This window comes from Aspergillus welwitschiae (assembly GCF_003344945.1).
Source record: "Aspergillus welwitschiae strain CBS 139.54b unplaced genomic scaffold BDQ94scaffold_20, whole genome shotgun sequence".
Classification (NCBI taxonomy): Eukaryota; Fungi; Ascomycota; class Eurotiomycetes; order Eurotiales; family Aspergillaceae; genus Aspergillus; species Aspergillus welwitschiae.
Window position 1 is genome coordinate 537,693 of NW_020798714.1, and position 24,088 is coordinate 561,780.

Genomic DNA, 24,088 nt, shown 5'->3' on the forward strand with positions numbered 1-24,088 from the left:
AGCTTAGCTCGACCAATCCATGTTCTCCTATCTACTACTTCTGAAGAACCTCCCTCCCCACCCTCTCACAACACTCCTTCAACACACCTCCCAACCACTCAAAATCACTCTTATCCAAATACACCTGTGCCGACAACCTCATCCACAACCACCCCTTGTACTCAAACACCGGCACAAACGTCTTATAGTCATCCATGAGAACATTACGAAACCACTCCGTCACCTTCCCCACCGCCTCCTTCTCCACCACCGTACGCCCATCACCATCACCACCATCACCAACCTTCAACGGCAACCTCACATTCGTCATCGCACACCTGGTCAACAACCCCTCCTCATCCCTCAACACCTCCGTCCCCAGCACCCCCGCCACCACATCCGCCGCCTCATTCGCCAACCTCTCCAAGTACTCATAAATCGCCTTCTCCCCACCACACACCTCCTCCCGGAACTTCAACGCCTCAGGCACACACAAATACGGCGTGTCGTCATTCGTAGCCGTCGACTGAAACAGATTCCTGAACGCAGACGCAGTAATGCCATTTGTACGCGCTTCCTCCGCCGCAGCGGAGGATATATATCCCCAGGAAGTGGGCGACGTCGTGCGCATGAGATGTTGATGTTGAGGCGCGACGTAGAGCACGGCGCAGCCGCGGGGGATGTAGAGCCACCTGCAACAACACCACATATCAATACCACACACACACATACACACACATATACATCCAAATGGGATGAGACAAAAGAAGGAAAAAGGGGGGGAAGGGGGGCATACTTATGCAAATTACTCGTCAAAAAATCGACCCCCAAGGCTTCCAAATCCAAATCCAACATACCCACCCCATGCGCACCATCAACCACACTCAACACCCCCAACTCCTTACATTCCCTCACCAACGCCTCAAACGGGAACCGGATCGCAGGAACACTAACCACCATATCAAACACCGCTGCCTTAACGTTCAACCCTCCCCCTTCCTCTTCCCTCACCTTCTCCACTACATCCCTAAACCGCTTCACTATCTCCCCATGAGATATCGGAAGCGTATACTCCACCTTCCTGAGTTTCACGCCGGTCCGTTCCTGCAGGGCAAGAAGCCCGTACTCGATTGCTCCGTAGATGGTGTCGAAGTAGATGATCACATCGTTGGATGTGAAGGGGATGTTGTGCAGGACGGTGTTAACGCCCGTGGTGGCGTTTTTGACGAACGCGAGAGAGGATTCTGGCGCGTGCAGGAGGGTGGAGAGTAACTTGAGGGAGTGTTGGGTTTGGGAGGGGCAGAGGCGCCGGATGAAGAGGTCCGGGTGCGATTCTGCGGTGCTTTGGTGGGCGCGGAGGGCGGTTTGGACCCGGAGGGGGTAGGTGCCGAAGGATCCTGGGGTATCATTAATAGGAGGCTTGAGGGTTTGAGGGGATGGGAATGGGACATGGGGGGTGCTTGCCGTGGTTGAGGTTCTTCCAGTTGGGGTCGAGGCAGAAGTGTTGGCGCATGGGAGCGCCGTAGGGAATTGGGGTGGCCATGATGGTGGTGTTGTTGATGAGTTGGATGTATGAAGTAGATGGATGTAAATTGAGAGAGAAAGGGAGAGATCGAGGAACAAGTGAAGATAAGCACTATTTAAAGAGGAGGAAGTATGTTGTTACCCCTCATGAGTCACAATAACTACGGAGTACAAAGTTACTGGTTATAATTAGAACTATATCCCGTTTTAATCTTACGTCCGTAGGAGCTCCGATAAGATACACAAGATAAGTTAAATCTGACTCTGCCAGAAACGCTGTTATGTTACATCAACGATTTGACATACACAATAGCCAATGTGTGGCTCCGCTTCTAAATCCAAACATCTTAGTCGTCTGCCATCATCGTTCATCTGCAATCATCATCTACTGCAATCGTCCCACTGCAATGCATCTACCGCTTGCCCTTCTTGCGGGGCGCAACCACCTTGAACGCTGCGTTTCCGTTGTCCTCCTCGCGATGCGCGTTCGAAGATCCCTTCTTGGCCACTTCACTCCATCCGCCCGCGTTCTTCTCTGCAAAAGCACTCGCCGCCACGGGGTCCACGATGCCCTTGTCGGCAAGCTTACGCCGGCGGATGAACTCCTCCGCGAATCGCCGGCCGTCCAGCGTCTGCGAGTTGGCGTACACCGAGTCCGAGATGATCTCCGCCTCCGCAGGCAGGAAAAGCAGCTGCTGTACAAAGTCGTCCACTACTATGCATTAGCTGTATTCAAGCCTCTACCATTTGCTGGTACTTACCATTGATGTTGCTGTTCAGCCCCTTGCCCAAAGCAAGCTTGGCCCACTTGGTGAACTCCTCCACGGCGCGGTTAGGGTTGGCCGGAGGCGTAGCGACAGCAACCGCCCGGGGAGTCGCGACAGTCGCCGGTTTCGGCTTCACGGGAGAAACTGCCACCGGAGTTGCGCTGCTGGTCGAGCGAGGCCCGGCGGGAGCAGCCGGCGGGGGCTTGGGCTTGCCGCCCGCTCCGACAGTCGTCCAGGCACCCGACGTGCTGGCGCTGGCAGGGACCGGAGACGCCGCTGGAGCCTTGCTGGCAAGATCCGCATACCGCTTTCCAGTTGAGGATGGTGCGGTCGGGGGGCTGGCAGCCGCACTCTGAGCAGCAGCGGCGGCAGCGGCCAGACGCTGCTTACGGGCCTCCTCTTCCTTCTGAATCTGTGCAAGAGTCTTCTTAGCGGCGCCAGAGGGAGCAGCCTGACCCTTGTTGTTCCAAACTGAGCCTGAAGATGTAGGTGTAGCGGGAGAACCAGCGCTGGCCCAGTTAGCCGTCGACGGGAGGCCAGGTGCCTGGGCCTGGACTTGGCTGAGACGCTCCTGCTCGGCCAGCAGCTGGGCACGGCGTGCAGCAGCCGCCAACTCCTCCTTTTGCGCAGCGCTGCGGGCCTCGGCCTCCTGGATCTCCTTCAGAGAAGGACCCTTGGGCACCTCATTGGCTTCCTTTGCCCAAGGCGCGATCGAAGTGGTCGGCGCCTCCACGGGAGTCTGGGTCTGGGAACGCGAGTTGGCAGCCAGAGACTCAGCAACATTCTGACGGTTGCGCTGAGCAGCCGGGGCCGGGAGCGGCGAGGCAGAGGGCGGCGGAGGGAAGGGCTGGGGCATGGCACTGTCTCCCTTGGCAGTCCAGGCGGCCTCACCGACATCGGAAGTTTGCTGCTCCTGCTGCTCGCGCTCAAGCTGTTCTTGTTGCTCCAACTGTTCCTGCTGCTTGCGCTGAGCAGACGCGGCCTTTTGCACCTGCTGCGACAACGTCAGGGCAGGCTCCTCAGCCTCAGCCACCGGCTCGACTTCCTCGGGCTCAGTCGGCTGGGGAACTGTGGCCGGGTGCGTGGGCAGACCCTCGGCAGTCCGAAGGCCCAACTCACCCTCCTGAGCTCTCAGAGCGTGGAATTGGCGGAGGCGCTCTTCCCGTGCCTGCTGGTCGAAGAGGTTGTCACCCTGGGCGCTGTCAAACTGTTCCTGTTCCTGTTGCAAACGAGCACGGTCCTGGAGCATGCTGGCAACCTGCTGCTGATGAAACAGACTGTCAGGCTGGCGAGCCGCAAAAGAGCCGGGGGTGCCGAATGCGAAAGGGTCTGGACGGTTCACGTTCAAGCGGTCGAGGAGGGCGGGAAGCTGATCCTGGGGAGTGCCCAGTTCAGTGCCGAGCATCTGGGGACCAATGTTGGGCAGTGGGTTTGCTCTCACCGGTCCTGCGGCATCGAAGAAGCCCGCAACAGACTGGGGTTGCTGCATCGGGGCTTGGATGGGAGAGGGCTGGAAGCCGACTGGCGAGGCGATGCTGCCAAAACTGGGTTGGCTGTGGAGGCTGTGGGCACTGGAGTGATGCTGCAGCTGGTGCGGGTGCATCGTGTGGGGGACACCCTGGAACTGCATTTGCTTCATCAGCGCTTGCTGCTGAGCGAGGTGTTCCTTCTGACGTGCCATCAAATACTGCTCCTCCTGCTTCCGACGTTCCAACGCATTCTGCTGTTCAGCGGTCAAGGTGGTACCAAAGCTGGGGAAGCTGCCGGGGAACGGAGGCTGAGCCGTGCCGGTAGTGTTCCCAGTCCAGGGACCAGGGCTGGGGTCGGGACCGTGGGGAATGCCGATCTGAGGCACCAGGAAGGGTTCGCGCGAGTTGCCGATGCGTCGCACCAGCTGGGCAAGGGGTTCAAATTCGGGGTCCTCGAGCTTCTTGATCTGCAGGTCAGGACTAAAGAAACCTGCCTTGAACCAGTCGTGCATCTCCAGTCCAGTCCAGGGACCCTGGATGTTGCCTTGCGGGTCGCGGTAGATCCAACGCATCCGATCCGGCATCACCATGGTCCGCTGTTGGGCAGGAGGCACAGAGCCAGGAGCTCCAGCTTGGCCAGGCGTCTGGCTGGTTGGGGGTGCATCGGGTGCCATCGACGTAGGAATGGAGCCCACCGCAGACACGGGGGTTTGCGAAGCCGAGGTAGTTGCGGGTTGGCTCGTCTGGCCCGGCTTATCCTGTTGGGCGTCTAATTGGTGCATTAGGACCTGCTCATACTCAGGCACGTCGGTGTTCTTACCAGGTTGGCGAGCGGCCTCGTCCAGAGCGGCCAGATCCGACCGTCCCTGCTCACCTTGCATTTGCTCCTGCATCGCGGCTGGGAACAGAGAACCCAACTTGCTGGAGCGGCCCAGACTGCCCGTGCCAGAAATGCCGGCATGGGGGCTGAACAAACCGCTGCCGCCCAGGGTCGACAGGCTTGGGGACTGCAAATCACCCATCGTGCCGAAGATGGGATCACCAAATCCACCAGCAAAGGCCGAGCGTTCCCGCGTAGGAGTACCCACAGCAGCGCTGGTAGGCCATCCGGCCGCACCACCCAGCGACGACAGACCTCCCAGCCCACCCAGGCTGGAGAAGCTGCGGTTGCCGGCGGCACTAGACGTCTGGCTGCGATCGATGGAAGGCAAGTCGATGCCCGATCCTACCCGTCGGATAGAACCAAACGCGGACGAGGTATCACGAAGACCAGTGATGCCGGGATGCGTGGAGTTCTGAATGTCGGAGCCATCAGTCTCCACGTCATCGTCGCCACCACCCCGGTCGCCGTGAGGGCTCTGATATGGGTTCGTGTTGGTCGGGCTGGTGGGTTCATGTCCCTGCAACAGACTCGGAGTAGGGTTACGAGAGTTCTCATGGCTCTGCATCAATTCCCTGAATCCAGGGATGCTAGAGGTCATGCCGAAAGCCGAGAACCCAAGCTGGTCCGCAGGCTGAGAGGGAGTGCTGATTTCCTGAGACCCGCCAAGCGCGGCACTTCCACTGCGAGGCTCCTCCGAGAAGGGGTTGGTCTCGCTGCGGCCAGTACGCGTCTTCACGGGCTCTCCCCAAGGCGACTGAGCGCGCTTCTCGCCCTCCGTCTCGCCCAGGCGTTCCAAGCTACTAAGGGACGACTTCTCCTTGATAGAGGCCGAAATGTCCTCAGAGCTATCCTTCGAAAACAGCCCCTTCAAACGGCTCTCTCCGCGGAGACTACCAAACCCAGCCTTCTTTTCGGTTGTCGGGGTAGTAGCCGTGCCCAGAGAAAACGCACCAAACGCTCCCATGGGTGAAAAGTTGGCACTTTGCGACGCAGATCCCCAAGGAGAATTCGAGGCGCCCGGTGCCGCGCTCAAAGGATTGGTCGAACTCCGCTTCAAAGAACCAAAAGGAGAGGCAGTTTCGGCGTTTGCGTCTCGAGCCACGTTTTCTTTCTCTTTCTCCTCCCATCGGGCGGCGGAAGAGGTATCTCGGAAATCGGTCTTGCGGCGCAAAAGGGATGGGGGCGGGGTGGAGGTGTTCGGTTCGTCACGGAAAAAGCGAGAGCCGCTGGTGGTGGGAGACATGGGATTTCCGGTCGAGTCGCCCGTCTCCCGGCGTCTGGGGCCGGGGCGCCCAGCACTGGGAGATGCGGTGTTGAAATTATTCATATGGCCTTGGGAGATAGACAGCTTGCGTCCACCAGTACCGGTGCCAGCGTTCTCTTTCGAAGCGTTCGTCGGTGGCGGCTTAAGGGGGGAGTTGACGGAGAGAGTAAATAACTGCGCTCCTTCAGCACGGCTCCCAAGAAAGAAAAAAAGTTTTAAAGCAGAAACACGCTCAAGCAACAAGCAAGGCGGGGTAAGCAAAGAGACAAACCTCTTTCTCATCATCCGTCATATCTACCAGGCCCAACGGCTCGACCTGGCCCCCATGATCCCAGCACACTTCCGGGCCGGAGGGGTTATCCTTCGAGTCTTCCCGTTTCCCCCAGGCGCCGTTGACGGGTGACGTCTCGTGGGGATTCCAGTCAGCTACGAAGTAATCTGCAACGTTCTTCCCCAGTACGCCCGACTCTCGTTGGGTTTTGTAGAGACTAAGTAGCTGATCCTTTGAATAACGCGTGTCGGTAGCTGCTCCGTTGCGGAGTGCACTGGACTGGTAGGTCGAGGACATATGCGGAGGAGTGTAGGTGCCCACGGTGGGAGTGGTAGCCGACGTGGGTTGGCTGGCATCCCGGTTATGAGAAGGGTTTGTCGCAACGGACGGACGGCGGAAAGTCTGTGTTGCTCCATTCATGCGAGTTCGAGACCTGCATGTCCCCCGTTGAGGATGAGTTGTCAGTTCAACTCCACCACGCAAAACCGCTGGAAAAGACTAAGAGGACGGCGGCCAAAGCAGCGAGTGTACCGCATAGAACCAGTCAAAAGAGCATTGCGTACCATTCTCCACCGGCAGAACCATCCCCTCTCCTGTTCGAGGAGTCGTGGGTGTTGCCAGCGGCGGCCGAGGCAAAACTAGACGGAAGTGGCGTGGGCATTATGAAGGTCGGTAGCTGGGCGACGGACGATAAGAATGCCGGTCCAGTTACGAAAGAAGAAGAAGTTCGGGGGAGACGAGAATCTAGAAAAAGTTAAGGTAAGTTCGTGGATTGCAAAACTAAAAGGAGCGATGCGAACATTTTTCTGGGGGAGATGTGGAAGGGTGGGTTGGAGACAGCAGCAGTCCGTAGAGCTGGTGAGGAGAACGGATCAGCGAGGGGGAGAGAGGCAGACAGCAAGGTGGAGGAAAGCAGACTATTCGTGGGGGAACAGTAGAACGCACCTTTGTGTCTTTGAGATAGAGATCTGGAAAGAAGCCGGGGGCGGATTGAGAGTCGAGGTCGAAAACAAGAACGCTAGACGATCCAGAGTCGAGATCAGAAGATCGAAAGGATCGAGAGTTCCTGGCAGGTCAAGAAAAATGAAGAGGCTTGCGGCGAATTAGCTGGTGGCCGTGGAATTACCACCGTACGGGTCGTGACGAACGTCACGAAGTGACTGTTTTCGTTGTTTTTTTTTTCCGTACTAGACTTCGTTTTCGCGCTTTTTGGTCGTACCGCCAGATCGCCTTGTGCGACCGCAATTGGTTTATTATTATTATTACCTCAGCCCACACTGGTTGTGAAACTGCCGCACAAATTGAGGCCTGGTTTCTGTTCTCTTTTTTTCGCAGGAAAGCTTCCAGAGAGGTCGGGTATAGATAGATAGCTCATCCTCAGCCTTACATGTGGTGTAAGCTGCCCATCGCAATTAATTTCAGTCTACAGGTGACAGGTCAGATTTGACCCGACTATCTCCAGTTATCCCAAGATTCCCCCAAACCTGGAGTTTGATGGTGCATTTCCGGGACGGTGCGTGGCCATAACATCCCCAGACAAACCTACGACGGGCTACTGCCACGCCGAGACCGTCACTGGTGGTTTGGCCGCAAACGCTTTGGTTTCTCTCGACGTGTCGCTTCAACTCAACGTCAGAGAAATTTCATTAGGATGGAGAGGAAGCTCTCCCCCCCGGGTATTTTTAGAATGTCAAAATTTTTTGGAGGTCGGGCTATTTAGTGTGGTTAGCCAGCTTCCACTCCCCTGCCTTCTCTTTCCTTCGTATACCATTGCAGAAAGACAGGTAATTCAACTCTGCAAAATGTAAGGCACCATCAATGAATTGTGTGGGAGAAAGTCAGTGTCGTCACTCTGAAGAACAACCTTCCATACCAGCTCCATACATACCATACAGCCGACGTACATGCCAGGTACACCCACATACTAAAGTAGGTTGCCAGTGACTTACCAGTGACTTCCATCCGTACCGTACCCCAACCTCCACGCCGCAGCCTGAGGCATGTATCCCATCGCACCTTTACTCAACATCAACACAACAATACAATCCTCGATCTGCAACAATCTGATTTGCTTGCAGTGCTGGATACAGACATGTTTGCGCGGCTATCGGCTTCTCGTACCACCTTCCATCCGGGATCTACATGGATGATGCCTGTGGTTTGGTTCTATTCCCGTGCCATCCATTGCCCTCACAATCTATTGACTGCTTGATGCTCGATCAAGGATGCCTTCATTATTAACATTGAGGGTGATCAATGCAGAAGTCAGGTGAACTGCAGTCGCGCGAACACATACTCTGTAGGGGTAGAGCCGTTGCGCATTCCAGACGAACGCGAACAATCTCCCGCAGTTTACCATTCCTCCAGACAGAATGCTGATCTGTCAACTGCCATTCACGGCGCTCTCACAGAGCAAGGATATAATATCCAAAAAGTAGCAGCCCTGCGGTCAGAATCACACGGTTGCAAACAGAAAACCCAATAAGATCGGCGGGCACAGAGCCGCACCGTTCCGTTATTGACCTAACAAGTTATAGTATAATTGGCTATTCATTAGCAATGCTTTTATGTCAAGGCCAAAGAAGGAGCTTCAGATCCATGCATCTATGCATGACCTAGCTGCCATCGACTACCCTTGACAAGACAGCATCCAATATATCCCACAATGGCCCCCCTTGCCAAGATACACAGACAAGCATCTCGCGCTCATCTATCTCTCCATAATTCTAGAAGGACTACACCTCACAAATCTAACAAATCTGAAAATATAAGTTCAGACACAGTCTCTATACCATCGTCTCCGCTCAGTCTGAACACGGATCTAACAGGGCAACAGCAGCTCGCAGCAGACCATCTGCAATACCTTCTCGTCTTTCATAGCGAGTATGTCTATCCTACTTGAATGGCCTTTTAGCGATAGGTATATTTCCTTTACTCCCGGAACCCCATGCATAATGATCAATGGCTCTGCCCCCTCTTCACCCTCCTCGGAGGCAACACAGCAATATACACACCTCATATTATAGTCACGGAAAGTACTATGGCCTATTTATAGTAGATTTAATGCATTTGGATGCATTCTCAATCTAACTTGTAATCAGTAATTGCATATGACATTGCCGGCAAAGCTAGGCTTGTGTATGGTAGAGTGGGATCATGGCATCACGTAGGGGTAGCAAATCTCCAGTTGGTTTGAAGGTAGTTGAATTGCGTGGTAGATGCAAATTGTGATGAAATCTATTGCCAATGCTTGTGAAGATTGATACTTTTTGCAATGGTCGTTGTTGTTTACTACTTGTGTTCTGGTGCCAAGTAGATATATATTATAATCATTGTTCAATGCTGGTAGTATTTCAGTCCCCTCAGCCGAGGCTCAAATATATAGTAATATTACTGTTGAATATCGTTTTGGAACGTCAATTACAAGTAACAATTGAGTTGTACTATGTAAGAACCAACAAAGTCTAACTCAAACCTAAGTGTTCCTATCCTAAAGATAAATCTGGTCAATATCATATGCTGCGTAGATCTTCACCGCAAGCAACTTTGTCTCCTGCGACGCACATCCTCGGCAACCGATAACGGCCCAGACAGCTCACCTCATCCCCGCACGCCGAACCGAACCGATAAGTGCATGCATGCTCCATCATCTTTTCTTCATCTCAATTTACCTTTACTCACCTTATGATCTCCGTCTTCGTATCTAATACACATATTATTTAGTACATAACTCAAGAAACTACCCCAGCATGTCAAAAGCCATCTTCCTCAACCCCATTGATGGTAAACCCGGCAAGCCGGGTCAAGTCTACTACCCCCTCGCTGTGAAGACCCTTCCCCAGCCTGTACCTCAAGGCAGCGAGGTTCTAGTAAAGCTCACAGCTACATCACTAAACCATCGCGATGTGTTCCTTCGCCAACACCTCTATCCGGGCGTCACCTTCGACGTTCCCATGGGTGCCGACGGTACGGGAACCGTGATAGCCGCCGGTGAAGGAGTGCGCGATCCGCAACGCTGGATCGGGAAGCGGGTGGTCATCAACCCAGGAGTAGGGTGGAAGGATTCTCCGGATGGACCGGAGGATCCTAAAGGGTACAGAATCCTGGGCGGGACAAAGTCGTACAACAAGGGGACGATGCAGGAGTATCTCGCCGTCGATGAGGGGGAGCTGGAGGAGGTACCCGACCATTTATCGGATGCAGAGGCAGCGTCATTTCCGCTCACTGGCTTGACGGCGTGGAGAGCGCTGGTGGTCAAGGCTGGAGAGAGGAACTCGAGCAAGGGAGCTGCAGTCCTGGTGACCGGGATTGGAGGTGGCGTGGCATTGATGGCGCTCAAGCTTGCCGTAGCTAGGGGCGTGGATGTCTATGTGACGAGCTCGAGTGAGGAGAAAATCCGGAAAGCAATTGAGCTGGGGGCTAAGGGAGGTGTGAATTACAAGCAGGAGAAGTGGGAGCAGAAATTGTTGGAGTTATTGCCTACAGGGAAAGTGGCTTTCGATGCGATTATTGACGGGGCTGGAGGAGATTCGGTGGATAAGGCCGTCAAGTTGCTTAAGGTGAGCAAACCTTTCCCCTCTTTTGCTATATGAGTAGTGTGGATGATCTAACTGGAATAGCCTGGTGGTGCTCTTTGTGTGTATGGCATGACGGTCGCACCGCAGATGCCGTTCTCCATGAAGGCTGTTCTGAAGAATATTGATGTCCGGGGCTGTACGATGGGCTCGCGCAGGGAGTTCAGGGAGATGGTCGAGTTCATCAAGACGCACAAGATCCATCCAGTCATCTCGCGGATTCTGCAGACTGATCTGGAGGACATTCCTGCGATCGATGAGATTTTCCAGGATATGAAGGACGGGAAGCAATTCGGGAAGCTAGTTATTGAGTTCGGCAAGACCTCTGGAAGCAAGCTGTGATGTAGATATCAATGCCGATGTTAGCTTTCTTCCATGCTGGTGTGTGTGTGTTCCGAAGGAATAAATGGACACGATAAAGCAGTACTTGCCATAGCAGCCTGAGCGTGTAGTCGCACCTTCCCTGCGCCAGGTGATCCGTTTGCCTCCATGTCGCAGCCCTCTGAGTTGACTCCAGAAGCCTCTGAAATTCATCACAATCCCTCCCTAGCCTTTAGGCCACCTGCACGTTTATCGTTTTATATTCAAGGATAGTTGAACCCTCATTGTTTGTTTAGATAGCGCATCAAACTTGACTCGGCGATATGGATGTCGACATTCTCACCCTATACGGACCTGGGATGTCCTTTTATCGGTCGCAGATTCAGTTGTCGTCTTCGAAAGAGAATGGTATACTAGGAAGGGCAAAACTGTCGTCACTTTCGGTGTGTCAGCTCTAGAACGTTCACATAACAGGCAGCAGGGGTATAGAACGTGTCTGCAGGCACCAGTGCTAACGTCTACCCAGAGATACACCTCGGCTCTTGAGTCGTTGAAGGCCAGCAATCAGAACCTGGACTATAAAATGAGCACGCTACGCTCCAATGTATTCCGACTCAAGTCCGACTTGTCGAAGCTTCAGCGCCACGTTAAGGCGTTTCATAATGAGCTTCTGACCACATGGCAGGCTGACACGCTGACCCGGTTGGTTGAAGTTGTCTACGAGCGACAGAATTGGAAGTTACCAGGAGGGGTTGCTGTCGGTGATCACATCCATTTGAGCCGCGAGAGACAGTCACGCATATTGGCCACGGCTGCGAGGAGGATCAGAAAGCCGATACTGAGAAAGAATTTTGGGCTCTCGGTGCAGTACTACTCGGCTCTACAGAGATACGACGAGGTGAGTGGTCAATCCCGTCGGGATTTAGCAGACCGGGCTCTGATGTCAGCAGATTGTCCACCTGCGCAGTACGAATGCTTTTCGGACGGAATGCACATTTGCTCGAAGACTAGTTTCAGAAAAGGAGAATCATTGGGGCATGTATCGATTTTGGGGGGCGCTGTTTCCCCTATGCTATAGTCGGTCTGTGGAGGAGAGCGCCGAAATATTCTGATATTGTTCCCGTGGGCGAACGAAAGAGATTTCTCATTTCAGGGACTGTCTTGCTTTCTGGTAGTCATCTCCGAGTAGATAGCACTGAATGAAAGCTCGGTCAAGTCCCACAGGCTTGCAGCAGCCGTAGCGGGTTGAGTGAGACATGCTACCAAAACCGGGATGACCATCTGGTGTTGCTACCGATCCTATTTCTGGCAACGACCCATAGACAATCCAATCATTCCCTGGCTAGTTCTCAAAGCCAGTAAATCCGCCGTCCCAGCATGAAAGGCCCGGCTGCGACTCTGACTGGCCATGTTTCTGGTATTTTCGACCACGGAGAGGACCTGCATAGGCTATGGGTTGGTTGGATTGCGTACGCCGTGCGGATGCAGGATAGGCTTCGACCATGCAGCGCGACGTCGGAAATTCCAGGACGATGTCCACTAGACCGTATATCACTGCGAAAGCGCCACCATTGCACGTTGTTAGCTCCCGGATCCGAAGAAACAGGGTTAAGGATGACCCCCAGCTATCTCACCATTAGGCTGATAAGACACACACCTGCGTCACAATGCATGACCCCTCCTCCCCTCCATTCATAACGGCGACCATGTAGTAGATAGAATGACTGTGGGCTATACGCTTGTGCGTGAGCACAAATCACTGACTGACTGACTGACGTCGAAGGATGGGCTGAGACGGGGATGACTAGAAGCCCAGCAAAAACTAGCAAAGCAAAGATGACCGGGATCAGCTGACCGAGTCAGTCAGGTGCGAACTAGCGCATTGATGCTGGACTAGGATTTTTCTCAAGATTTTCTCTTCCCCCTCCCCGCCCTCCTTTCCTACAGGATGATCGTGTCGATTGGACACGGGATCGGGGCCTCGTTTGGATCTCCCCATCCCCATGCCCATCCATCCTTCGGTGATCATCACTCGCTAGTGATGGTGCCAGGTCGGAAATGGAGAGGCACACGATTGGTGGCTAATCCTTAGAGGTGGTGCTGTAGGTGTAGTCGTCGTCACTCTGGTTCCGAGTAAATTCCAGAAATTTGTTCAGTTGATAGTGGGGTGGTGAATAGGGGGATAAACATGATTGACTCTATGGCATAGTTTCAGGGTAGGGCGTGCCTACTGCCTGTAGTGCACATACCTAAGTACTAGTCTGCTAACAGGGAGTTATGGGTCTATGGGGATTGGTGATCCTCTGGTCTTAGGGGGGTTATACGCTGGAGTATGGATGAGCTGCAGCGTGCTTTACGAAACTGGGTATGTGGGATGTATCCCACTTCTGTTGAGATGTTCAGCTCGATGGTAAGTTCGTGATGAAAGAAAATGAGCAATCTCCCAAATGGATCACATGTCTCACCATACAGCCTGATAATAAAGGCTATATACGATAGAGGCTGCACTATGGGGCAGAATAGCCGCCACCAGCACCACCACCAGACTATGTGATAGGGATCTAGAATCAAGTAGGTAGAAATATGTACCAGAAAATAGCCCAGCGCGAAATATACTGATTTCATTCATGGTCTGAGAGTTTACTAAGCGGCATTTGCATTTCCCCGACAGAGCATGATATATATTTTGAACCCACAATGAACATGGATATAGTACTACTAGTAGAGCTAAACGCCACCCAGGATTTACCCTCAAACATAGTACAATCCCACGAGGAAGTGAAATTTACCTATCCAAACCTTACTAACCACCTTAATACCCAAACCTGTCAACTAAAGTCCAACCACTTAAATGGCTACTATCTCGCCCGTGCACCGCATCCGTCCCGACTGAGCCTCGTGTGACACAGACAAACAGCCCCAGACATGGATGGAGACTTTGCAACGCTACTAACAAAGCAGCCCTGTCGGCCCTTCCTCTAGGAGTAAGAATCCCGTCTCGGTGCACGATGGAATAACGGGCACGGAAACCCCCCATCCCCATCCCATAACATAATAGTAACTTCCGATAACGGGGTGAGTGAAGTGGCGCAGATGTTTCAAGCTGAGGCATACGCCACTTTTCTTTTAACTCAGCACATACCATAGTTGCTGAATGGTATAGTCGACTAAGTTTAGTATCTTCCATGGTTTGGTCTGGTTGGTATAGTATACTCCGTATCAGACATAGCAACTTACTACGGTATATCCATACTATCCACCCTACTTACTCGCAAACCATGCACATCACTCACCCCTTATAGACCATCTATACAATTCCCACGAGATTATTACTGGGTATGTACGGAGAACGCCGTTGACGCTCTGTCCATCTACGATGGAGTTAGTTCCACACTGCTCGTCCCGAGGCTTTGGGTCTCTTCTCTACATACCACACATAACTATGGTATTGACCTAGTTGAGTAAAGTTCAAATCCAGTCCTGGTGTCTGGTCTATTCAGGCTACTTTTAGGTTGACTTGTTTCACATCTCTCCCGCTTTTTAACGAGCCCCTGATTTACTTTTGTGATAGATGGTTGGTGGTGGTCTTTACTGGTTGATGTGGGAGAAGTTAGCTTGGTAGGGCAGTGCACAGCCACAATGGGGCAACGGCTGTACTTGCTTGGTTAGGGAGTTTATGCATAGGTCGTGAAGAATAACGAGCATAGTAGATAGCTTGATTAATAGATGGTATAGATGGGAGATAATAGGATGATTAGATGTGTGGCTTATTGGTTTGAAGCTGGGATGGGCAATTGGATAGTAAAATCACATGTGATATGATGTGATGTTATTGTCCATAATTATACCCAATTGAAGTTACTAACTGGGGAATATTTGTCTGGCAATAGTAAAATCTTACACTGGATATCCAGCAGCAGCAGCTATTAGCAGAATACTCATACATAGTAACTCTCCAAACCCCGCCAAAACCCGTAAAAGCGGTCTACTCACTTAGTAGTTAGTTACTTCGGTACCGACTGACTATAATAGCACATGCTTAATTTAGCATCCAGAAAGAAGCCCCAAAAAACTAAACAAGAATTGAAGTGAGAAAAAAAGTCGACCCAAAAAACCAACTAAGTGAGAAATAAAAATAACCGGGCAAAATAAAAAAAAAACTAACGCAGACCGACACCCAACCCAACCAGCCAACTAGAGTGAGCCTGACCTGACTACAGGTGAGACATACTACGGTTTGCAATTAGGGTTCGGGTTGCGCCTGGATGGGAAATGGATTGACGGGCGGGCGGTTTTGTTTAGTTGTGTTTGTTGTGGGGGCTTGGGTCGGCATTTCTTTTACTCCTCACTATCTAAGTCTTAAACTCTTGGGTAATATTTGCTTGGTTTTTAGTTAGTTCTAATTTTTATTTTTTCTTTTTTATTTTGGATGAGACAACTACCGCGCTACTATACTATAACTAGCTTAATGACTATCTTGGCTGGATTTGGATGGATCATGGAGGGAGGATAAAAGTGCGGCTGGCTGAGGAGAAACAGACAAACAGGCCAAGCCAATCCTTGCTAACTGATTGACTAGCTGGAAAGTCAAGTAAGGTGACAAGTGAACTGACTAGTAAGTATCTATCTAGATGGGTAGAGACTTGACTACTAAGGGAAATGGTCTCCTCCCTGCCTGATTTACTTGTCTAATTGCTTAGCTAGTGCACTACTTCGTAAACTTGCGGATAAAGAAATAAGACAGGTGAAACAAGTGGGAAAATATAAAGTAAAATAAATCAAAGCAATATTAAAATTAGATATATCTAGTTACTACGTTGTACTCCGTACTGGTATTCAGTTTGCTGTGTTTGTCTTTGTGTAGATAACCATAACCAGCCACCATGATCAACATCCCGCTCGTCCCCAACCAAAACGTGCCGATCAAAAAAAAACCTTCTTACCGTCTATCTGTCCGTCCGCTCTGGGTGGGCCGTACTCTACTTACTTGCTGTGTATGCACGGCGCGAATAGTCTAAGACCTGTTATTGCATGCAAATTTTGACGTCCCTCGTTCTGTGCTACCTTTCTTCCTGTCTGCTACTCCTAACCTCCCATATGGCGTATCCCGTGCAGCTTGAAATGAAGTCGGATGAAAGAAATGATCCGGGTGGTTCTGGTGGGTATGCCAGCATTCAATGAAGTACTTACTGGCGCATTTTAATTTCCGATATCAGGGTTTGTGGGATAACCCTAGCATCAATGTGAGGTTTTTTTATTTTTCTTTCTTTTTTGATTATCTGTATCAAGGGGCGATGGGTGGATGGATGATAGCCATGTCCGAGTAAGGGTTGTAAACTCTCGACTGGTGTACCTGGACCGGTCTACGTCAAGTCATGATTCTCCGGGTAGATTGATTATCGACACACAGGAAACCAAGGTTTAGACTAGACGGGAGGATGCAAGGACGATCCAATCCAAGGCTGTCTCTTGCAGATGAAAATTTAAACTCCATGCGTCTTTGCTTGTTGCCTCGTGAGAGGGTGGCAGGTCGTGTGTGTGTGTGTGTGTGTTCCTTCGGGGCTCCGTACTGGGGTCTTGAGATCCTGTGATGACAGTGGTGTGCTATGGATGGAGCATCATCCACTCGAGAAGTACCAATGACGGCATGCTGGCCGTTAGATTGGCAGCATAACATATATCAGGGACAACTAAGGCGCGACTAGAATCAGCTAGAGCACGTTTAATTTGACTGCTCTGAGAAAGCGTAGACTGCCATTTGTCGTGGTGCCCGGTGGATGCCAAGAGCCGGCCGGGAATTGGACGCCTTCCAGCTATTCATCACTTTAGCTGACACGCCGAGCCGGGGTTACCTGCCCACCGCAATTAAAAGACCCTGAATGCTTAATTGCGGTTCTTGTGCTTCGGCTGCTTGGGGACTGGGGTGCTGCTAAATTGTGACAGATGCAACTTAACTTGATCACAATGGTCGATACCACCTTCCTTTCTTTGCTCGAGACAACGAGCATCATTACGGCGCCATCGTATGATCAATGATCACCGCAGAACCGTATATACTAGCTGGTCTAAAAATTTATCCCATCCCACAGAGGGACGACGTTCCGGATCCGAAATACGATGTTAGGTACGACAAACACGCTTCCTCGGTAGAGAGCAGATTTCCACGCGCTGGGACCCATGGGTCCGTCGCTGCTAACCGTTCCACTTCCATCATGCTTCCGGAAGATTCACCTCCTTGTTGACCGGCCGCTGGTTGGTTCCTTGGGTTGAGGTTCGGAGCCGCTAGGATTGACTGGCTCGCACTAGGCGTGAGTCGATGGGGGAAAGTGGAGCTTCGTAGGATTTCTCCGGTCGACCCCGGTGATGTTCCGGTGGTGGTGGATTCGCCAATTGAATGATTTCCGGAGTTCAGGGATCAATAATGAACCGTGACTGAATAATGATTGTTAATGATAATCCTTAGGCGGAGGACGCCGCCGGTGTAGATAGGCGTTGCCCAGCCCGGGGCTTTCCACATTCTTCACAATCTTGAAACGAATCTCGGATGCAAAGAGGTGACGATCATACTCCTCGCACACAAGAGAGAATCCTTTGTCTTAGCACACATGAAATATCTAGTCTACCCGTCGGTTCCTGCTGCCCATCAACGGCACAACTCACTACACCGGCCGAATTCCATGCAGACTAAAGGACGGCTAGCGCGCAGCCCGGGTTGGCATGGTCAGTGGACTAAGAGCCATGATGGACTGCGGGATTTTCCATGCCTTGATCGACTGGGTTAGCCTGAAGTTTGAACGATGAAGGGCAGAAACTCTGCCATCCTTCCTAGGCAGTAGCCAATTTGTTTTGTCCCTTGAGGTTGTGGTCCGTCCGCTTGTTGAAACTTTGGTCGGTCACTCGGTCGGGCGGTCGGGTTTCCCCGAGCATTGGCCGACCTCTGTCCTAGTGTCCTTTTTGGGCCTGTAGGAAAACCATTCAAGGAATGCCGGGCCTCCCTCCGACGTGTAAGGCAGTTGGTACAAAGTACAAAGTACCCATTCGGAGCGCTTCGTAGAAATGCTGGAGTAGATTCGGGGGGTCAACATGCAAGACACTGTAAATTGAATTGGCGTCGGGTTGATTGAAGAAGGTTTGTAGTAATAGATAGCTCATATGCCGGTGTTTGGGATATATATTTTTCAAATAGACCATGACAAAATTAGTAGGAGTAGTAGTTTGCACTCATGTCCTTGTTTGACATTCACAGGGGTAGTAGTATTGTCTGCCTCACCTCGACCCCATGCAAACGCATGTCAAGTTGAGGGGACAAACCATCCCTCGTGGCAATGGAACCATGGTCCTACAGACCACTTTTCCTCTTTCTTCTCGAACATGAGCTCAAGGAAACTACTTCGGTCGCCCATCCCAAAAGGAGACAAGCCATGCACTATCGTGCACAAGGACTGCTGATCATCCCTGGATGTAGCTTAGGGGAACGAATTATCTCCATGGGGCTAATCGTGCTATCTTTGTCGAGGCCCACAGCTTCCTTTTGGCATATCTGGATAGGAGCCAGTAATTAGTCTCAATGCCTGCTCAGAATCTTTCTCTCCCCCAATTGCAAGGTGACTAAGGTAGGTACGGATACACTAGTTGCTGTAAGACGGCGACGGGGCGTGCTTCTCAACGTGCTCCGAACGATGATCCGCCAAATTTTTGCCTTTGGGTCGATCTTTACGACGAACTTTATTTGGCGCCTTCGGTTAATTTCTTGAGATTGAAGCGACTCCTGCGTTGGAGGTGCTGTCGTCACATCGTACGATATAAACTATGCCGAATTATGGCTGACCGACAGTATGTTTGTGACGGACAATGCTAGGCTATTAGTAGTATATACATACCTACAACGACCACTACTATGCGGTACATTTAGATAGCACCCGTAGTTGAGCAAGTAGCGCAGGGTCCAATGCCCATGACTCGGAATTCGGAATGACACAATTGACAGTATCTTCCGGAGTCAATCGGTTCTGGTAGTCGTTCCGAAGCCCTTGAAGACTATTGAAGCAGTATCATCTAGGTTTGAAGACTATTTCTTACCAAACGCGGAGTACGGAGAACCTCCGCAACAGGACCGAGGGAGACTGAGCCACGATGTGCCGTCCTTAACAGAGTAAGATCGACGACGCTCGGCTTTTTTGGACAGCATGACCTCATGGGAAACTAGGGCGCAGCTTGCCCGGGCTTGTTTCTTCTTGACTCCCGTCGATCTGAGTAGCGTTGATGACCTGACCACCGTGGAACACCGCCATGACCTCATCTTTGGTCCGGGACCGTCAGCATGATCACACTGGCCGGCCTTACGACGATTAGATCCTAAGCAATAAGCTGTACCTAAGCATTGGTCCGTGGTTGGAGGGGGTTGCTACGGGGTTTGATTAAACATCAATAGTTCCATCCCTGTTCTTGAGAAAGGGCAAGCAACCAGGATGGGCAGTTTCCAGCTGAACGCCCAAGGCCACGATGACGGCCGGGATGATCAGCTCATGGCGGTTGGCCAGGTCTCAGCAGCTCAGCCGCGAGAAGCGTCCACTGACGGCTCACAGTGTGGTGACAATGCAGGGTCGCTCTGCTGCGAGTGGAGATGGTAGCAAAGGTAAGTAGTACTACCATGCTGCTACCTTACCACCACCACCTCCTCTCAGGGGAATAGCCTTTCGGTGCTTCCCATCGTGCCACTCACCGGACTTAATTGTGGGCGAATCAAGTGCCGACATTATTTTAGACGGAGGATTTAGGAGGAAGAAGCGGAACCTTTTTTTACTTCCTTCTTCTCTTTTCTCTTATGCGCTAAACCAAAAGGAAAGTGAAATCGAGTGGCAGTGGAGGGGAGGGGCTCCACACCGCCCTCTTCTGGCACCAATGAAACGGCCATGTCCGGCCCTTGCATGACTTCCACTGGAAGCCAATGCAAGGCCTGCTATGTTTAGCATCTCAAAGTACCGCTTCCCTCAGGTTGATCGGCCGCTAGATAGCTACTTTGTAGTGTGTGATCATGGTGGTGTTGGCTGCACGGCCGTGTTCGAGGATTCCACGATCCCACTGGCTGTCGACAAGAGTGCAAAGAGAGTGCTATCTGCTGTGCATGTACCTTGCTGTACATTTAACTCACACCTTGCTTGATCGCTAACCGCTTCAACCGAGTGGCCAAATAATCTTTGGAAAGGCAAATTGTCCGCCTTGCTTATCAACGAGAACAAAAGATAGAAGGCTGGGAATCCATGGACACACAAAGGCCGTTGAAAGTGGATGATCTCGGTAGACCAAACTAAGCATAGTTGATCCCAAAAGGTCAGCCGCTGCGCTGCCACAATGTGGAGTGATGATGGGAGGAAGGCACGGAACAACGGAATCGTTGACTCTGACTGGCTCTGGAAGTGTTTCCTGCACGCTCGGGCGGGCTCGCAGTTGGCCTGACCCCATTTCTTATGACTCCTGCTCTTTCTTCCCCGACTGATCAAACATGTGGGAAAGACACACCACGGCACTCCGTAGACGAATCAGCAATAAACTTTTCCAGAAAACCTTGGCGAACCATGCGAGAGAGTCTGTGATGTTTGAGCCTTGGTGTCATGAGATGATGGCGGCGTGTGAAATTAACCAACGAGATCACTATGAACATACTGAGTCTACCAAGTACTGGCTACTTAGTTTCACTACAAAGTACTGAACAGCCGGAAGTCTAGGATAGACGCCAAGCCGTGGGCGGGGAAAGTAGAAGGGAGGAAGGCTTGTTCCCGGGGCCACCGATGAAGAGCAAGATTGAGCACCAAGTTTGCTAAGCAGGTCTAACTCGCATAAGAGAGATAGATAGTAGATACGAGATAGTCGTAGTATGTCTTGTGAAGTTAGTTAGGAACTTAGGACATTAGGACATAACTTTGATACTCAACCCAGTACGGAGGTACATACGGAAGATAGACTAGTACACAGTAATTTTCGGAACATCGGTCAGAACTTGGACCCGATCACTGGAACTGCGAGGCTGAATCAGGCTTTATCTCCAGACCCAGAACGGAGCATTCCCAAACGGGATATTGATGGAGGGGGCAGCCAATAAACTAAAACGGTCTTCGTTCGGCGGGTCACTGCTGCCTGAGGGCTCCAAATTAAGAAAATTCCAAATCGGGCAAAGGTTCCTTGAGTTGGCAGCGAAGCGCTCAACATTACTTCCTGTTTGGGAAAGGGGGCAGGGGTGGGGGACCTTGTGAGAGCTAATAATATGTCACGAACTCACGATCGCTCCGATTCCTCTTTGCTTCCTCCCCTCGAATCATTTTCACTCTTTACTCAATTGATTTGCTTACCTCGGTAGACAGCTTGGACCGTAGAGAATTCGGTACTACTATTATCTCTACCGCTGGCCTCCGCGGATCGCGAAGGGTCCTTCTTCTAGGTCGGTTATTTCCAACTTTGATTGGAAGGACTCTCAGTGGGAGTTGCTCTCTAGTAGTAGTATCCTTTGATTCCGGTTATCTACTCTTTCGAGAAGGTGATCCGGTTGGCCTAAGTCTCAAACCGCAACAATTATCTATGGTAGGCCTAGAGAAACTAGACATCAAGAACCATGTCATAGGAGGGACTACTAAACAGTACTAGTAGTAGTGAGAGTAGTCATGAGAACGAGACGTCGAGTGATGCATGAGACGGGGCAAAGCAATATGGAAACAACGCAGAAAACGGCAAGAACAACGAGGACATGACCGTGACGGTTAAAGTTTGCTACTGCTGGTACAATATGTTACTTACTGAGTTAGCACAGAACTAACCACCATCTAAATTGACCCTTTTACTAGATGCAGAGGTCAGTGACAGGGCAGCTCATCCTGCCAGATGTACGAGGTTGTTTAGTCCAAACTTTCTGCGGAACAAGTTATGATGGTAGGCTGGGTGGCTGCTCGGGGGGATCCAGTATTATTCTTAGGTCCCGTATCAACCAGTGTATCAGGGCCTCTCCCGAAAGGCCAAGGAAAGAACGGAAAAAAGTGAACATCGCCCCCATCCCCCACCAACGAGGATCTCAGAAAGAATGGACAATGACTGGAAAAGCATGGTACAGTCGCCGCAGGTCATACTTTGTAGAGAAGATGGAGAACATCTGTTACCAATCTGAATCCCATAGGGCCGGAGGTATCTCCAGTAGAACCGAAGTTACTACGGAGGTAAAAATAACCGTAACCAGAAACCAGTTCTCTTTTTTGCCTTTTCCCACCCCCCCTCCTCCTCTCTCTCTCTCTCTCCTCCTCCTCCTTCCACTGGCTTCTGCAGCCCTGATCATTTTTCCCTTGGGGGTGGATCCACCGGTCAAGGCGGCATGGACCGCTTGAACGGTGCCTGCTGCTATTCTTTGCTAACACCCTTGCTAGCCAGATTAGCGCCTTTTCCCTGGATTTATTTGGGGGGAAAGTTGGATGATTATTCACCCAATACCCAATGGTGGGATTCCTCTCACCAAATAAGAATCACCTATGCCGAGAATAAAAATAATCATAACGTTTCTTGGGCTTCATGACTTTTTAGCCCTGAAGCTAACTAAACCTATCTGGACTAAGCACTTCCCTACTCTCTCCACTTAGGATTTCCCCTCTAAGTGAAGGGCCGCTTTTCCTAGCAAAGAGAGAGGATAGGAGAGAGTAAAAAAAAATAATATTGAAAAAAAAAAAGAAAAATTACAAAATAAAGACGAGAAAAATAAAAAAAAAGGGAATATACTAGTGAAGGGTCTCCCTCAAAAGAAGAGAATTTTAGAATTTTTCCATTTTTAATTTTCCTACCCTTGAAGAGCGGGGATTGTCTTCTTACGCCCTTCCCATCCTTCCTTCCTTGAAGCTTTCCCCGTGACCCGATCCGATGCTGAGTGGTTCCTGGTCAAAGGAGGATCGGAGAAGGTTCGTAAAAGAAAACCATCTCAGAGGGTTATGGGACGGTACTAAGGTCTCCATGGGACTGGTAGTCTAGCGGTAGAGATGTGGAGGACCACCACCAGCCCAGGGACTTTTACGATGGAGAAAAAAAAAAGATCCATTTAGGCCAACCAGCCATTTTGGTCTGTCTTCAGATTTCAGGGTGTTATGATTCCCCAAACAACCTCAGGTATAATTATAACAACACACACTCACGCGAGAAAGAGGAAAAGACGCCGTTTGATCTTCCTCGGTGACCGAGTTCCTTCAAGAGAAAGATTATTATTATTATTATCCTTATCCATCCTTATTATTATTATCAATCGTCAATTTATTTATATCATTCCGGGATCCATTAACCTCGAGGGATCAAAGTGAATTGTTTTCCAAACAATACCCCCGGTCCTGCAAACCTGATCCCTACTACTTACTACTTATCTAACTATTTTCCCTTCCCATCCTCCCACCAGCGCATCCCCGCCACACTAAGGCTATTGTCGCCCAGTGCTCTTTCGTTTCTTACCACCGCATCCTCGGCTCAAAGCGGATTGCTTTGGAAGGGAAAAGTAATATATCTCTCGTCATCTCGTACTTGACGGTCACTCTTGTTCTTTTTTTATTCCCTCCACTACTACTGCTCCTCCGCCTCCTACTACTTCTCTTCTTCTCCCCCCCCTCCTCCTCCTCCTCCCCTCCCCACCTTTTCCCCTTTCACTTTTCCTGTGATGGCACAGTGAAGGTATCCCTTGTATTTCTCTTTTTTCTTATTTACACTTCCTCTCGCTCGTCCCACGTTCGCCTTACACTCGCTTTGTTTGGTATCGGAAGTATCATTACGTTCGCTACGTTTGTGTTGATCAACGAAGAAGGAAAAGAATTAAGAGAAGGACCGAATTGAGAAAAAAAAAAAAAATTAACGAAGGAGAGAAGCATTTATTGGCAAGCCAAATTGGGAACTGATCGGACTTATTGAATATCCTATTATTCAATCCTCACGGACTTTACGCGCTCGCTGATTGTTCGACACCCGTCGCTATATTCTCTGTTTAATTGCCTCGAAGCTTGGCTCCGTGTCCATCCGACCAGAAGGGGGA

At 51.0% G+C, this 24,088-nt stretch overlaps 8 protein-coding genes across 8 annotated transcripts; 3 read left to right on the forward strand and 5 right to left on the reverse strand.

The window, feature by feature from the left end:
* Positions 1–34: 34 nt before the first annotated feature.
* On the reverse strand, positions 35–6,818 carry BDQ94DRAFT_171498 (uncharacterized protein; the record flags this gene model as incomplete). Its single annotated transcript, XM_026771790.1, has 6 exons — positions 35–671; positions 776–1,615; positions 1,921–2,215; positions 2,265–6,060; positions 6,158–6,590; positions 6,721–6,818. The coding sequence occupies 6 exons, from the start codon at positions 6,816–6,818 to the stop codon at positions 35–37; spliced, it is 6,099 nt and encodes a 2,032-aa protein (XP_026625277.1).
* Positions 6,819–9,823: 3,005 nt separating this feature from the next.
* Positions 9,824–11,224, forward strand: BDQ94DRAFT_51359 (putative alcohol dehydrogenase). Its single transcript, XM_026775948.1, has 2 exons — positions 9,824–10,716; positions 10,777–11,224. The coding sequence occupies exons 1-2, from the start codon at positions 9,907–9,909 to the stop codon at positions 11,071–11,073; spliced, it is 1,107 nt and encodes a 368-aa protein (XP_026625278.1). The 5' UTR covers positions 9,824–9,906; the 3' UTR covers positions 11,074–11,224.
* BDQ94DRAFT_51360 (uncharacterized protein) lies at positions 11,225–12,297 on the forward strand. Its single transcript, XM_026775949.1, has 3 exons — positions 11,225–11,495; positions 11,579–11,950; positions 12,003–12,297. The coding sequence occupies exons 1-3, from the start codon at positions 11,376–11,378 to the stop codon at positions 12,162–12,164; spliced, it is 654 nt and encodes a 217-aa protein (XP_026625279.1). The 5' UTR covers positions 11,225–11,375; the 3' UTR covers positions 12,165–12,297.
* On the reverse strand, positions 12,263–12,811 carry BDQ94DRAFT_51391 (uncharacterized protein). The gene is made up of 2 exons (XM_026775950.1): positions 12,710–12,811; positions 12,263–12,606 (listed from the first exon to the last, which is right to left on the reverse strand). Exons 1-2 carry the CDS (start codon positions 12,723–12,725, stop codon positions 12,395–12,397), a joined length of 228 nt encoding a protein of 75 aa, XP_026625280.1. The 5' UTR covers positions 12,726–12,811; the 3' UTR covers positions 12,263–12,394.
* A 397-nt stretch (positions 12,812–13,208) lies between these two features.
* Positions 13,209–13,790, reverse strand: BDQ94DRAFT_51342 (uncharacterized protein). Its single transcript, XM_026775947.1, has one exon. The coding sequence runs from the start codon at positions 13,675–13,677 to the stop codon at positions 13,336–13,338; it is 342 nt and encodes a 113-aa protein (XP_026625281.1). The 5' UTR covers positions 13,678–13,790; the 3' UTR covers positions 13,209–13,335.
* A 55-nt stretch (positions 13,791–13,845) lies between these two features.
* On the reverse strand, positions 13,846–14,953 carry BDQ94DRAFT_145735 (uncharacterized protein). Its single transcript, XM_026766698.1, has 2 exons — positions 14,484–14,953; positions 13,846–14,423 (listed from the first exon to the last, which is right to left on the reverse strand). Exon 2 carries the CDS (start codon positions 14,237–14,239, stop codon positions 13,865–13,867), a length of 375 nt encoding a protein of 124 aa, XP_026625282.1. The 5' UTR covers positions 14,240–14,423; positions 14,484–14,953; the 3' UTR covers positions 13,846–13,864.
* Positions 14,954–19,787: 4,834 nt separating this feature from the next.
* Positions 19,788–20,802, reverse strand: BDQ94DRAFT_145739 (uncharacterized protein). The gene has a single exon (XM_026766699.1). The coding sequence runs from the start codon at positions 20,512–20,514 to the stop codon at positions 20,227–20,229; it is 288 nt and encodes a 95-aa protein (XP_026625283.1). The 5' UTR covers positions 20,515–20,802; the 3' UTR covers positions 19,788–20,226.
* Positions 20,803–22,300: 1,498 nt separating this feature from the next.
* Positions 22,301–22,778, forward strand: BDQ94DRAFT_145741 (uncharacterized protein). The gene has a single exon (XM_026766700.1). The coding sequence runs from the start codon at positions 22,406–22,408 to the stop codon at positions 22,601–22,603; it is 198 nt and encodes a 65-aa protein (XP_026625284.1). The 5' UTR covers positions 22,301–22,405; the 3' UTR covers positions 22,604–22,778.
* Positions 22,779–24,088: the final 1,310 nt, after the last annotated feature.